Source organism: Sinohyriopsis cumingii, chromosome 3, assembly GCF_028554795.1.
Source record: "Sinohyriopsis cumingii isolate HCF-2022 chromosome 3, ASM2855479v2, whole genome shotgun sequence".
Lineage (NCBI taxonomy): Eukaryota > Metazoa > Mollusca > Bivalvia > Unionida > Unionidae > Sinohyriopsis > Sinohyriopsis cumingii.
In genome coordinates, this window is record NC_142963.1 from 37,100,061 (window position 1) to 37,116,408 (window position 16,348).

Consider the following 16,348-nt stretch of genomic DNA (forward strand, 5'->3'; position numbering starts at 1 on the left):
CTAGCCTATATCCAGTACATATTCTAATTAAGTATGGCTTAGTCCATCACTACAAATGAAGCACAGAGTATCAGGACTTGTATTAGCTTTGTTAATTTCCTGTTTTGTTATTAAGAGCCTCAAGCACTTGGTAATTTGCATGCCTTTACTCTCGAAGGCCATGCCTGGTTGGAACATTAATTCTTGTATTAGCCCCATTTCTAGGGTCTGTTTTAGAGCTAAACATTTAAGGGGGTCTCTTTGTTTGAAACTGGGGATGGGTATTTGCTGAATATCATAAAGAAATATAGCCATGTATGTAGACAAATTTTACTTAGTGTCTATCATGTTTGAACTATTTCACTGACTTTAAACAAAAATATGATGGCTAACTTAAACAGCACGACATACCTACCAAGTTTTAAAAAAAACCCTATATTTTTGTTGTTTTATAACTAGTTACAATTATGCTTCTGTGACAAAATTTATATTCCCCCCCCCCCCCCCCCCGCCAGACAAACCTGTGTAACATAGACAAAATACCAGATTGTAAACTTCTTGGGTATTTTTCCACCCTTGTCAATGACAGAGCCTACATAAGAAAAATTGCCAACATGTAAAATATACATCCTTATTGATTGACTACAAGTACATAACCCCTGGAGCTTTTTGTCATTTTCACCTGAAAATCGAGTAGGAAACACATTTTGAAAGCTATTTCTGAATAGACTCAAAAACACCAAATCCCTAGTCATCTTTCAATAACATACTGTCTAGTTGTGTTAGAAACATCGTTTTTCATTGGCTATTTGACTTGCTCATGAGCAGAAGGGTAAAAGTTGGATTTTTTTAATTTATTTTTTTTTTATTTTTTGTTTGGTGCTAAACGGAGCCATTATTGTTGTATGGAGACCACTCTTTATTCCAAATGCACATATTATCCTACTTTTCGCAAAGGCTTATCTGTCTGTTTGCAGTTCATACCGGTTTGCCTTAGATCTACGACCAAAAGTCTAAAATCCGGACACAAAATCAAATTCCGACCATGGTCAAATTTGGGTAAAAAAAAGTCAGGTCCAAAAGATGAGTTTTTTTTATCTGTATTTTGTAGTGCAACTAGATATTCCAGATTATTTGGTCTCATTGTAGAGCTACATCTGTCTACCTTTCTATAATACCACCCACTTTAGTGTATCATGTATGACCATGATGCTACAGAGCTCTGCAGTTGGCTACTAACTCCTGCCCCGTTAAGTCGTCGCTAGGGGTTGATGTGTTAACATGCAAGTGGAAATTTGCATACTGCATCAAGCAATACTTTGATGTTCTTTCTTAATAAGTGATATTTCATCTTTGAACAAATCATTGAAAGAATATACAAATGAAAAAAAAGAAAGCTGCATCGTGTCACAAATACACAAGACATTCATGTAAAATAGTTATTGATTGCATTCGTTAATTAGATCAGATTTGAAATGAGTTTATATCAAGTAAATAGTTTAATTAAATTGACAAGATATGAATAAATGTTGGAGACATGTGTGAGAATAATAATTTTGTATCGATGAAGATAAATTTTAGGACTAATTATAACCATTAGCAATTACAAATGAAAACCATACAGTCAACTGGTATTTATAGCATACTGTACATACATGATGACATTTATTTCTTAATTTTTTCTTAAGTTTATTTGGTAAGAATAATTTGGCATTGTATATTGACCTGATACAAAAAAAGATGCACAGCCTATGCCAGAAAATGTTTTTCTTTAGCTATATTCATGGACTTAGAAAATTATATTGATTATTTAAGAGTAGGGCAGTTTTTAAATGTGTGGAATTTGACTATACTGTATAGAAAGGCTGGGATCAATTTGTTGTTGATCATGTCATCAATGGTGTCATTTCATCAGAAAGTTTCCATCTCACCTCTGTTTGCGTCGGTTTGAGTCTCGGATTCGGCTAATATGGTTATGTGAGAAAGCTTGCCAGTAGCTTCTCGTGGGACGGTGGTTTTTTCCGGGGTTTTTCCAGGTTCTTCCTCCACCATTAATACTGGCCGCCATGTGTAGCCTATCTTGTGCTGAAAAATGGCATTAAACCTACAACAACAACAACAACAACATCATCAAAAAGTTTACTTTGCCCCTTTTGTAAATTTATCATGAAGCTCTAGTTTGAAATTTGTCTACTGACAAAGTTTATGTATAAAATTTAATGTGGCTCTTTATTGAGAATATTAAAGTAAAAAGTAAACTGCTACTTAGCAATTCATTTTTTATTTACATGAGAATTTGTATAATTAATTTGGTTATTAACTTTATAATAGTGTACTTTTCTTATTTTCTTATTATTTTTACTTTGGTTCTCTAATCGAGCTTGGTAATAACTAACATAGATGAATTAAAAGCTTCAGAAATTTCACGCGTTGAAAGTCAAATGAACCAGAAATACTGCAGTAGTCATAGCAGGAAATACTTTCGATTTGTAACCTTTGAAGCCAAAACCTCCTTTTGGAGTAAATAAATTAGTTCTACCAGAGATACCTGGTTTAAAGTCATTAAAAATATGAAGACACATGTAGGTAATAGCAACCAATGCAGTTATAGACTTTAGAACCTTGACAAACACATGGCTTTGCAGTAATAGGTATTCTACAAGGCATTATTGATAGATTTGCTCTATTCAGCTTACCGGTATGTGTAACACAGTAAACTTTAAATAAAAAGAAAGAAAAAAATTATTTTAAGAAATTATGCTTAAATATAAGTAAACCTTCATGGATGTTCAAAACTTAGAAGCTACAGTAAATACATTTAAATGTACTGCAGATTTTCATTTCACAGCCAAGATTGCATAATAGGTGGCATTTCTGTTCTTTTCAAAAGATGATACTGTGACAAATGCCTGGGGTAAATTTACTGCTGATGCAACACATCCAAGTATACAGTTTGTTCATTGACTTTAAACTTAACAGTATTGATTCTAAAAGAATCAACACCTCTTGTTGATTATGGACATTATTATTATTTCAGTAATTTTACTTTGTTGGCTTAAATGAGAAACCCTGTCTAAATATGCATTTTGCATATGTTCCTTTTGTGACAAAATCTTTTGTTTTTATTCATGCCAACTTCTTAAAATTCATAATTCGATTGATAACTATGATGTCTGCAGTGTGGCAGTTTATAGTGATGTCTAGCACTGGGGCATCATGCTGCAGACATGTAGCATGATGCCCCACCCAATCACATTATCCTGACACCAAGCCAACCAGTCCTAACACTAACCTTTTAATGCTGAGCGCCAAGCGAGGCAACTGTTAGTGCCATTTTCATTTTTATAAGTCTTTGATATGACTCAGCCGGGAACCAAACCCATGACATCTCTCATCCAATACTGATGCTTTAACCACTAGGCCACCAGAGCGGTCTGTACAAACAGACGTCAACAGTACAGATAAACATGCATCCTGTTCTTGAGAAAAGTTGTCACATGGTCATGTATATTGGGTCTGGAAATGCTACAGTCTGGCACATAGGTTGGATTTGGGTAGTGCTATGCACATTTTACTGTTTTGCAGAGAATTGAAAATGACGGGAGGGAATGGCGCAAATACAAATCAAAGTATTTCTAGCATTCTTTATTTTAACTGAATAAAATAGTCCATGCAATCTTGTTACATAATGCTGAAACATTTTCTTTCTTCTTATATGAACCAGCTACTCTCTTTTTGTATTTTGTGAAGCACCTGAATATTCTCATGGGATTGTTTACTCTTTAATGTCTCTTTCATCTCTGACAACATGGGTATATCAAGGCGTTTTAGTGAGCGAGTCTATGAATATAATATTGCATTAAGTGCAAATTAAAAAGAACGTTCTGCATCATCTACTGTAGCTCAGCTGACAGGAGGTAAGTTCCTTGTGATGTTTTGGATGCAAAATATTACAAAATCATATTGCTCTGAATTTACAGTTAACATATAGCTGTCTGTCACTCAAACCCCCTAACACATGCTGGTACCTGTGGATCACTGACCAGTACTGTTACTAACAAATACGAGCATCAAGTGATTTACACCCATATAGGCAGCTTGAGGGAGTTTTAAGCCTAATCTCTGTCACATATCCAACTGCCTCTTTATCATGTACAAATAAAAATTGTCAGAACTTAAACATTTTTTAGCCATTTTTTTTTTAACTTTCACATGAAAATAATGCCAATTCACACTGTCAAATTTAAAAATGTATTTGTTGTGCTATGATAATGGGTACTTCGTGACAGTGTTAGCTCTGGCAGTACCTCACTGGGGCAATCAAACTGAATTGGTCAGCTATGAGCTGTGATGGTCCATGATTACTACTATATCTGGGGCCCCGAGTGGCCGAGTGGTCTAAAGCCCTCACCATTCTGGATCACTGCCATCTCACCTCTGTCTGCGTGGGTTAGAGTCCAAGGCTCGGCTAGCGTGGGTACGTGAGAAAGCCTGCTATTAGCTTCTCGTGGGTCGGTGGTTCTTCCCTGGGTTTTCCAGGGTTCTTCCTCCACCAGTTATACTGGCCACCATGTATAGCCTATCTTGTGCTGAATAATGACATTAAACCCTAGAACAACAACAACTACTATATCTGGTCCATGATGGACAACAGCATGGGCAGGAAATTACAGTATAGAAACATGGACTTTCTCTAATCCATGATGAATATAATATACTTCATAGAAAGATGGTTTATGGTTTAAGGTCACACTTTTATTTATGAATTCTTTTCCTGCAAAGATGATGAAATGTTGAATGTCAGACAGTGCTTAAAATAAATGCCTATCTGTCAGTAATTTTCAGGTCAAGTCAACAAAAACTTGAAGCAGCTGGACCTTCTGTCCATTTCAAAATGTTACAGACTTGTGAAAAGCAAATAAAGAGGACCAGTACATTTTCTGGAGGGCTGCAGAATTTTTCAAGTTGCAGGGCCTTAAGGCCAGAGAGTAATATAAGGAAAGGGGGAACATTGATGATAGAGTTCTAATTCCTTAGGCTCTTTAGTTCGGTTTACTTGTGAATACTGTACTGCACTTGATTTGTGCCTCCTTATTTTTATGGGTTAGGCAACTACACATGAATCAACCAGGTTTGATATTGTGATGAAATGTTGGCAAATAAAGCATTGTGCTTGATGACTGTGCATAATAAATAGACTAGTTGAGCATAATAGTGATGCAGGTACCTATGTGCACAAAGAATTGTAAACTTGCTTACACCAATTCATGCAAACTACTGTACTTTGGGCATAAAAGGGGAGGTGGGTTGGGGTGTCACAGAGAGGATCAGTGATTCTAGAAATGATGCATACTTTGTGACTTTCCTCAAAAGAATTGCTGTTAGACCAGCTCTTATTGTCAGAATGGCTAATATAATAAGTTATACTTTGGGTGAAAACTGCAGATAGATGTTTATTAAATATCCCTTTACCTCATGCAAGCGCCTTTTGACACCTCTACTCAATTCACATGGAAGTGCCTTTTGATGCCATTTAAAGCGGATTTTCATAGGCCACCTTTGGGGAAAACTCCTATTGGATACTACATTCATTTCTGTGAATGACAATTATGTCAGATCACGTGGTCACTATTTATGCTCTGGTTGAAATTTGCTATTTAAAGTAACTGGGTTGTAATCTCCACTCTCCAAAATGGAGGTCGCGGATATCATTCAATACTTACGAAGTTTTCACAATTAGAATCACAACTATGAAAGCTTGAATAGGTAAATAAGCTCTGATATTGATGTAGGCTGCACTTAGTTTTTATAAATTATCAAATGCAGATGACTTAGTGATGTAGATGCGGACAGAAAACTTGTAAATTTCGAGTATGAAAAATAATTACACAGCTATAACAATCGGACTTTACTCTTAAATTTTTCCACACATAATAGATGTCTACCAAAAATGTAAAATGGTTCAAATTGCTGTTAAACGTAACATAACGCTACATTCAGAGATCTCGCTAGGATTTTAAAACAAGGAGTACAGGACTCCCAGTTTGGTAAAAATAGGAGCCCCACCATCAAAAGTTGCAGTCCCTTCTTTCCTACAGACGTGAGTGCATCTATTTTTAGATAGAGGGGTTTCCGTAATGTCATCACTCACTTTAATATAGCTTCATTACAACAGTCCATTGACAGGATTGAAAATTTATGGTTTATTTATTTGTCTACATCCTTGTAGTAATTTTAGGCAATGGTTAAATAGTATCTGATTTGCTGTTTTTTCCCCGTATTTTCACAAATATGTCTCAGGTCGAAAAACAGCTTAAACCTTAAAGCGCATCTCACAAGTTCCACAACATAGCATTGTCTTCTATATTTCTGACCTGCATAATTTGCAGTTTTAAAGTTAAATCTTTAACAAAATAATACCTTGGCTTTGCTTTCAATAATACCTTTGCTTTCAATGCTTTCAATGATTCGTATATTTTTCTGAAAATATCTGCCCGATGATGTACGAAAACAGACAATCTAATAAACTGGTACATCCCAGACTTAGCGAAGTCTGCCATTATTTTCCGTTAGGCCTACTGGTTCACTTACAGTTTCAAACTAATTTTATGATGAAATAGTGTACAAGAGGTAGTTGATATATATTCAGATCAACAATTCTGATCTTAAAAAACATGTTTATATGTTTTATCATCAAAGGATATCATGCAGGAAATTGATAGTTGCTACCTTACTCGAAAAAGGGTCAATGGTCAGTCTGCTATCAAAACATATGCTTGTGAATGGGCAGGAGTTTGTCAACATAATTGATATCAAAACTTGGCCTAGCTACTGATCTATTGATGAATACATTTCACTAAAAACACTAGAACTAACCGGGATAAGGCGAGGGGCATTTAAAAAAAAGTATGGTCAATCAATGTACCTCTTAAATAGCTCTTGTTCGTCCATCAGAGTCATACTGAATTTTGTCAGTCCAAGTAAGGATTTATTCCAAACACTAAGCTAGGCATCACACACTTTCTTACACTTAGCTACTGTCCTATCCGAACTATCAATTCTAGCAGCTTTAGCACTCTTCTGAATCTCGTTACAATCTTCCTAAGTTTGCCGTTTAACCCCAAAATACTGATCCAAATTTACGAATGGCATTTTGTCTAAGTCTAAACATGTCTTGATTCTCATGCACTACTTATTCCGATACATTCGGAAATGAACACAATAACGAAAGCTAAAGTTGTTTATTTTGATGTACTTTTATAGATGATCACATGTACATCTCTGGGTCTTTCTGACTCTGAATTCAATCATTGTAAATATCAGTACATTTTCCCACCCAGCCGCCAGTCAAAGCCTTTGAACTGGCCGCCCAGCTATTGCATCATGTTCTTTTTTATGTACTCTTATAATGGCAACATGTATGTACATCAAGGGGTCTTTCAGTCACTGAATTCTGTCATTGTAAATATCAGCACAGCTAATAGATCACACATTTTCCCACAAAACAAGTGGCTGAAGCAGGACTGGCAAGTCTTTGAATTTTCCGCACACCTATTACATGCGTATGGAGGAATCCTGCCTCAGTTATTTTCTGCGTCCCAGATCAAAAATTGGCGTCCAAATATGTGTAATTAAGCGTTTCCGAGATCTCTGTACATTACTTAACATTTAACAGGCAGGCCTATGCGTGTGGAGTCGAATAGGTAACAGGTGTTCTGTTTATAGCACACTGCACTGGGTAACTTTGCTGTATGAGGTAAAGGGTTAAGTTGCAGTACTGTATGATGTAATTGAAGGGCAAAGGTCGCGTATAAGCCGACCCCCAAACTAAACAGGTATAAACACTAAACAGTGCATGACCAGCATTTAAGCCAACTTACAACTCCGAGGCATCTCAAGATGTATGAGGTAAGTTCTAAATGCATTTATTTAGGCAAACTTGTATTTAAAAAAATTACATGTATACTTATCTTGAGGTTGGCGTGCATGATTATTAAAATGAAATGGTATAAACTTGTTCGAAAAGTAATTTATTTAATTTTCTGTTTTCTTACAAAGTTTTGAAAATAATGCCTCAAAAATTATGCTAACGCCGTAAAAGCTGAGTTGTAGTTTGCTTTGATGTAAGCGACATTACAACATACTTGTTAACTTTCATGCCGGGTGGGAAGAAAAGCCTCCCAATTTTTGGGGTCGCTCCACACCTACCTCCCGATTTCATATCTTCCAGTGTTCTTTTAGAGAACTCCTGATTATTACATTATGTCTTCGATTTTCATTTCTTCTAAACAAGAAAAGTCCTACATGTTTTGTTGTATCACCTGTGAATTATTGTTATGACAAAATAAGTATTTTAATATAAAGCATTCGCTTCTTCGCTAAATAGAATGTTAAGTTTAAACATTATTCACGTAAATTAATGATTCTTGTTACCTCTACAATAATAGTAATAATACAATAATAAAAATAATAAACCAGAACCAAAAGATAAACCAAAACAATAAAATCATCCACAATTTAAATTTCAAGAATGATCACTATGAATGTTGTAACTCTATATGCTATAGCTCCATTCCTACGAAAGAAACTTACACGAGTGAACACCTGGTATTTTTATACCATATATACCAATGTTAAACTGGTATAGTTACCGGTCAAATATCCCTCTTACACAAGCCAGTTTCAGGGTTTTAATGATTAAGTGGCCTGTACTGCTATCACAAAACGAAAGACAAATTCGCCGACTATCAATATAGGAGACACCAAGACATCAAGCTTTCCATTGTGTGGAAAGTTATGTTTGTTCAGCTTAAACACAAAACTAAAATTGATTGATGTTGATCTTAGTTGATCTCTATGAGAATTTTAGCCTTTATTATTACCACTCTTCATGAACATGTAAATTATGATGGTTATTTGCCTTGTACAAACAAACATGCATATCTTTTTAAAAATGTTAACTCAATTTATAGGATCGCTTATATCATTGAAAATGAGTAACTCGTGAGCGCATGATTCAACTTTAATGAAACAGCTATTAAGGACTAACTGAAATGTTATCCGGAAGAACGCAGTTTGGTTGAAACAATGAATAAAGCAAAATCTGCATCTATGTTTGGGAATAAGTAAGGATTTAAGTGAAGCTATGCATGCTTTGAACTATGTAAGTGCTGTACATTATAGTTCAGCATGGTCTCCCAGGTAAACTCAATCAGCCCGCAAATTATGAAGTCTGTATTTACCTTTATTTAACTTCGTGTTGGAGAAATCAGAAAATACGCACATGCAAAATAATAACAAAATCAATCATTGTACTTCATAACAGTTTAATAATTGTCAGATCACCGAAAGTTACATTTTGTTTACATGTTTATGTCTTAGGACATGGAACAAATTATTGTTTTGTGTCCCAAGATTTACAGCCATTACAATAGTCAACAAAACGACCTAAAAACTGTTAAGTTTATACATTGGCCCACAGATAAGCCGACCCTCTTCTTCCAGGCCTTTATTTTTTCCTAAATTATTCGGCTTATACGCTAGTATATATGGTAGTCAGAATAAGGTGCTTCAGGTCTGTCAATTTCATTGGATGCAGTGGCTTGCCACAAAATCCAGTCAAAATCAAATTGTTTAAATTTGAACACTGTTCCTCCATGATTGAGACAAGGGGTGCGCACAACTGGACTGGACTAATATATATATATATATATATATAAGCGATTTTTCACTGCCAGTCTGTGTTTGTACAAATACATCCTTTCCCTCAAATACACGTATAAAAGTTCTTTCTGGTATGTAGTCAGACTTTCGATATTAAACTTTAAATGTATCCTTTTGAAGTCAATTGCCCACCATTTTTGTTTGATGTACAATGTAATGTTGTTATACCTGGCTGTAATGTCGCCCTCTTAGTTAGATGGGTGGTTAATTGGATTTGGCTGGCATTATCTCGAGGATGACCTCCCTCGTTATTATAGCCCAGCAGGAGTGAAAGAAGAATAGAATTTCAACAGAACTGAGCGAGAATACTGGGGAGAAATAAAGCAATACGAGCCCCCTTTGACAAGAAAATAATAAATTTAATCAGAACAAATTAATAATGGCAATTCCAATTCAAGTTAGATTATGTCAATAGAATCTAACAGGAGTGTCCAATTTGGATTTATTTTATCATCATAACGAGAGGTGAAAAGAGTGCAATGTTCAATAAACGATTTGCATCACCTTCCTTCCTTGACCATATATCAACATCCTCCTAGGTCATCAACTTTCTAAGCTCTATGCTTTGCCCCTTCATGGACTTCCTGATCCTTTTATTCTGACCTTGTCCTTGTTTTTACTAGGACTTTTGTCTTCAGACTGTCCCGTCTCTTTCCCAGAAAGCTGTTCCTTAAAAGACAAAAGTTTCTGTATACCCCACTCTCTAGACATACATAAAATTCCCTCACATTACTCAGAGTACGTTGGCTGTCCACACACTGCGTAAATTCTGACTTAGTACAGTAGGACATTGACCTCGCTTCCAATGGCAGGTCTTAAATTACCATGTGAGTGTCTGTCGAATATTACTGTATACTTTTACACATGCTACTACATGTTCGATTACTATTGCATGAAATTCACAGATTGTAACTCACAGCAATCCTTAACCAATAAGATTATTCAAACATTACAAAATCAGATATAATTAGGTAAGTATCGTTAACTCACGATACTCTCTATCGTCCTAACAAAGGAAGTTATTTCATATAACCCTATGAAATCCTACACATATGAACATTTGGATCGCAGCCATGCTTGTTCTTAATTGTAGTAACATATGTCATACAGTTTTTTTTTAATTTTTATTTCATCATTATCTTGAGTAATTATTTTTGGAAGGTAGCAATATTAGCTGAACAATTTTGTATATCCCCATGATTCTATGAAGAGGGCTTATAGTTGTACCCATGTATGACTGTCATGTCAGGTTAGTTGCAAGTTGCAAGTTTAGAAAAAAACACTAAAAGCTTTATATAGTAGAAGATGCAAAAGTTTGATTTTCACTATTTTCTGACAAAATTTAATGGAGTTATGGACCCAGGTTGTCTCGAAACTTTGCCCATCAATTGCATCACTATGGTGGTTGGCATTCATGTTGTATGGCCATGTATCAAGTTCCTTTGAGCTTGTGGCATGCAAAATCATATCAACAATTATAATTATTAACCATCATACCCATATACTTTCTTGTATGTATATATTTGCCCTTTGATACCCATTCATTAAAGAATTAAATGATGTGATAAAAACTATTATATGTAAAGTCATTCACAATCACTCTAGAATAAAAAGAAAATGATGCATATGTGATAACTTACCAGTTATATTTTTTCTGTGCTTGATGGTGATCTGAAAGTGAACAATATCAAGACAGAAACATCATGCTACATGTTGCAAATCAGTCATGAATTTAATTGAAACAGAATTGTTTCATCATTTTATATGCATTCTAGCAAAAATAGCCTTGTAAAAAGTAAGAAATCTTGAAATGATTTTGGATCTACAGTAGATTTACCAAAATATGTTGGGCACAAAAATGTCTCAGTTTACACTTATTTACGTATATGTGTAGTTTGGTCGGAAAATTTTATAAAATTTGACTTTATGGGTAAAGTGACAACCTGTATACAGTGCTGATGAGCTGCTACTGTTAAATTTTTGTGTACTGGACACATTTGCCTGACTTGTGCATATGTCCTGAAGGGTAAACCATGCCAGTGTTCACTGACAGTGGAACTCACTGAATGTGTTGACTTCCGTCCAGTGAGGCGGATGTATGCGTTTTTTTATATGTCAACTTGATAATGAAACTATAATGATAGATCACCTGAGAAAATTTGGGATTCTTTGGGAAAGTGGTTTTTATAAGTGTTTGACCATTCATTTTTCAGGATTTACACGTTTCCTTGTTCATCTTGTATTTCCTGTTTACATTTATTTGGAAGGGTCTAAAACAATAGAACTTTTACTTGGCAACATATAGCCATTTTTGTGCCAATGAGCTCTTAAACACTAATACAAATGTATGAACTGCCCTTGTGGGTTGTACAAGTACAAATATTGACTTTGGGTAGTGCAGAAAATTAATACCACTTTACTTTGCCACTGTAAGTACAAGAAGTATGCATTGTTCTAATAGCCCTGTCTCCCCCCTTAAACTTAATGTATCTCAAATAGAGAGCTTCATATCACTGTGGATGACAATAACACATCTTTTGTCTTTTTTTTGCTTACAGGTTTTTTCCATTATTGTGTTTGGATGCCTCTCTTCAGAAGGATGGTTCAATCATAAGTGCCAGATGAATGATTCAGGTGCATGTAGTTATGGTGTGGCAATTGGCGTTCTAGCCTTCCTTCTCTGCACAGGATTTCTGGTACTAGATGCCCTATTTCCAAACATCAGCAGTGTTCAGCATCGGAAATATGCCGTTATTGCAGATCTGTCACTCTCAGGTATACACATTCACCATTCTGTTTGTCTCTGAATAGTGTAGTAGAGCTCTAAATATTAAATGAGCACTACTGCGTAAATTTTCAAAGTTTTTACTTTGCTTTCTTTTTATCTGTTGGATTCAAAATATCAAAAAAATGTTGAAAGTAACCTCGTGTTTGATCTGAAATCCAAACTTGGTCCATTGTTTTTCTTCTTTTCATTAATTTGCAGGATCACCAAGGTAACATTTTTAACTGATACTTCTTTAATTTCACTGATCCTGGCTAAAATCAAACAGAAATAAGTTCAATTTCATATTTAACACTTATTAACATCAACTCAAAAAACAATAACAGCTATATTTCACTGTGAAGACCTTTGAGAAGTAACCCACACACATTTTCATATTTCTTGAAATACTCTGTGGAGAAAGTGAGCAACATCACAGCTTCTCCTGGGTTATACTTCCCATATGTTTTCATTTTCCCAGCATTTCTGGTACTTTTCTTTACCTCTTTGATCATATTTGAGATTGTGTTCTCTCCTGTCACCATCTGAATTCTGCTATTTCAGTGGCAACTGTGAACCTTGAAGTTACTTCTGCATATGTGCAGCTGACACTACAAAATGCATTGAATGTTTATCAACAGTAATATCAATACTGAAACACTTTGTTTGGTATAATACTGGATTATTCATGGAGTTGGCAGACATGAGCTTTTCAGATTATCAGTTATCAGCCTCAGACCCTATACCTTTTTTTACCATCAGAAATGAAGTCATTGCTTGGAAGGCAGTGCATGAAGACTGCCTGGACAATAATTATACTTGATGAGTGGGTGAATGGTTTAAGACCTGTCCATTTATGCCACAAGCATTTATTGTACATCATCAGGTGCAGAGTGTTGGTACAGAATGTCCTCTGTTAACACAATAAGCAGTTCAGTTAACTGTTGAATGGAATGCCATCTCACAACCACTTCTTAACTATTATGATGGTGACTGGCTGAATTTTTCATTGCTTCTATGGATTAGTGATGGCTGGGTTTCTGTAATCCATTGGCTTAGTTACTAACCATGGGATATTAGATTAGCATAAATTTCAGTCCTTGTATATCATTATGACTTACATGTACCATTCAAACCCCATTGACTTTGCCTGCCAAATGTTTGTTTTTAGGACAGTATTTTGTAGCCGTGTTGCTTTTAGTGATGAAACTTGTTGCATGTATACTTCCTAAGTACTATACTTCCATGCCACAATACTAAAAGACAGTTAAAGCAGTTTTGTGACCTACATTCATGCCTCATCAACATTGTTGACCTTGTTTTTTCTTCTTTTTAAAATCTTAAAAGTTTATAATGACATGCATCTTTATCACCATGTTGAAAGCAAGTCTTTGCAGGTGGCATATTTGATTGATTCCATCTCTTCTTTTACATTATTATGGTATGTGTAAAGAGTCAGGTGCCCAGTTTTTATTCCAGTTACAACAGTACATTGTTAGATATCCTTTCTTCTGTCCTTCAGGGCCTTGAAAGAACAAGTATCCTCCTTTAACCATATGCCCATGCGCTGATCAGTTTTGTAGTGGACTTTGAAATAAGATTCAGATTACTCAAGCTTTAACATTAACACATTAACCCCTAGCGACGACTTTACGGGGCAGGAGGTAGTAGCCTACTGCCGAGCTCTGTAGTGTCATGGTCATGCATGATACACTGAAGTGGTTGGTATTATAGAAAGGTAGACAGATGTAGCTCTACAATGATACCAAATAATCTGGAATATCTAGTTGCACTACAAAATACAGATAGAAAAACCTCATTTTTTGGACCCAACTTTTTTTAACCCAAAATTCACCCATAGTCGGAATTTGATTTTGTGTCCGGATTTTAGACTTTTTGGTCTCAGATCTAAGGCAAACTGGTATGAACTGCAAACAGACAGATGAGCCATTGCAGAAAGTAGGATAAGATGGGCATTTGGAATAAAGAGTGGTCTCCATACAAAATAGTGGCTCCATTTAGCAAAAAAAAAAAAAGAACTCCAACTTTTACCCTTCTGCTCATGCGCACGTCAAATAGCCAACGAAAAACGATGTTTCTAACACAGCTAGGCAGTATGTTATTGAAAGATGACCCGGGATTTGGTGTTTTCGAGTCTGTTCAGAAATAGCTTTCAAAATGTGTTTCCTACTCGATTTTCAAGCAAAAATGACAAAAAGCTCCAGGGGTTAATGTGTTAATGAGCTTCTGATTTAGGTTCTTTTTTCCAACAGTTTATATGTACTTTCAGGAATTAAAATAAATGTGGGGCATGCTAACCACTCTAACTTTGTACCACTTGTCTTACTCCCTAAACTGTGTCTAGACATGTTATAGGTTTGGCATTGAAGTTTAAACCTAATTATCCATTTTGGCTTTTCAATATTTTGACTTGCCAAGGATTAGTTCATGTATAACTTTCACTTTTCCAGGATTAATACATGTATATACTTTCACTTTACCAAGCATTAGTGCATGTATAACTTGCAATTTGCCAAGGACTAGTACATGTATATGCTTTCACTTTACCAAGGATTAATACATGTATATACTTTCAATTTGCCAAGGATTAGTACATGTACATACTTTCAATTTGCCATAGATAGTACACATAGATACTTTCACTTTCCCAAGGATTAGTACATGTATATACTTTTAATTTGCCAAGGATTAGTACATGTACATACTTTCAATTTGCCATAGATTAGTACACATAGATACTTTCACTTTACCAAGGATTAGTACATATAGATACTTTCACTTTACCAAGGATTAGTACATGTATATACTTTCACTTTACCAAGGATTAGTATCATTTGCTGTTGTGAAGAAGTTACAACAATGCAGAAAAAATGGGTGTAAGTTATGAAAATGTCAAGCCAGGGTACCTTTTCTATAAATAAACTGTTTTGGAAGATGAAACACAATCAAAATTTTAACTGATTGTTTTTTTTCAGCTGGGAGATTATGTTCAAAAACTAAATGTCTATAGGGCATTTACTTCTCTTGACAAGCAGGCACTTTTCTATTATGCCTTGTCCTTGACTGGAGTAGGTTAGGCTATTTTTTTTCTCTTCTGGCTTTGCTTCTGACCCTAACTACATTGACAGGAGCTGTAATTGGATAATGCGCTGCCTCTTAATGGGAGCTGTTGAATTAAAACATAAAGCAGGTTCTAATGGGAGCTGTTGATTTTGATAATGAACTGATTCTAATGGGTGCCCTTGATTCTGATAATGCACCATCTCCTCATGGGAGCTGCTGATTCTGATAATGCACCAACTCCTAATGGGCATGCCTACCATAATCCCAGACAGTTTTGGATTTTTGTTTAGATTCCAAGCTTGTTTTGAAGTCCAGAGTGGGTTAGTGCACATGACCAAAAAAGTGATGTTCAATTTAGAAAAAGCTAACTTTTCATTAAGCGTAGAGAAAATGATTAGAAATTCAAACCTGAAAATCATGTGTCTGTCTTTTTCAAAGCATTTAATACACTTGCAGAGAAAAAAAATCAAATAGTTGGTAAAATTAGTATTGCCAAATATCATCACCATACTCAAGTACATACATGCAAACACTCGCATAATCACAACCCCACTGTCATTAAATAAAAACATGCACCAGTAAATTTATATCTTTAAATCCATTGGATGGCAAGATATAGGTTTATCTAGATGCAGGTTCTGCTACTCTCGATAGTTCAATAGCGGTTTTTAAGGTAATGCAGGTGTCATCGATGTTCATCACTACGTCTGCTAGCAACGGGATGATGCTAATGTTCAAACTTCTGTGCTCAGTTCTCTGGCCAGAACCAGGTTGCTTTGGACAACCATAATGTTAATA

General features: G+C 35.4%; 1 protein-coding gene across 1 annotated transcript in view; it reads left to right on the top strand.

Moving 5' to 3' along the window:
- The window catches only part of LOC149802701 (synaptogyrin-2-like), a 66,685-nt gene that overhangs the window by 11,141 nt on the left and 39,196 nt on the right, over positions 1-16,348 (top strand). Inside the window, exon 2 of the mRNA XM_089952097.1 lies at positions 12,261-12,477. Coding sequence (XP_089808223.1) covers positions 12,261-12,477 — 217 coding nt within the window. The remainder of the gene's footprint in view (positions 1-12,260; positions 12,478-16,348) is intronic.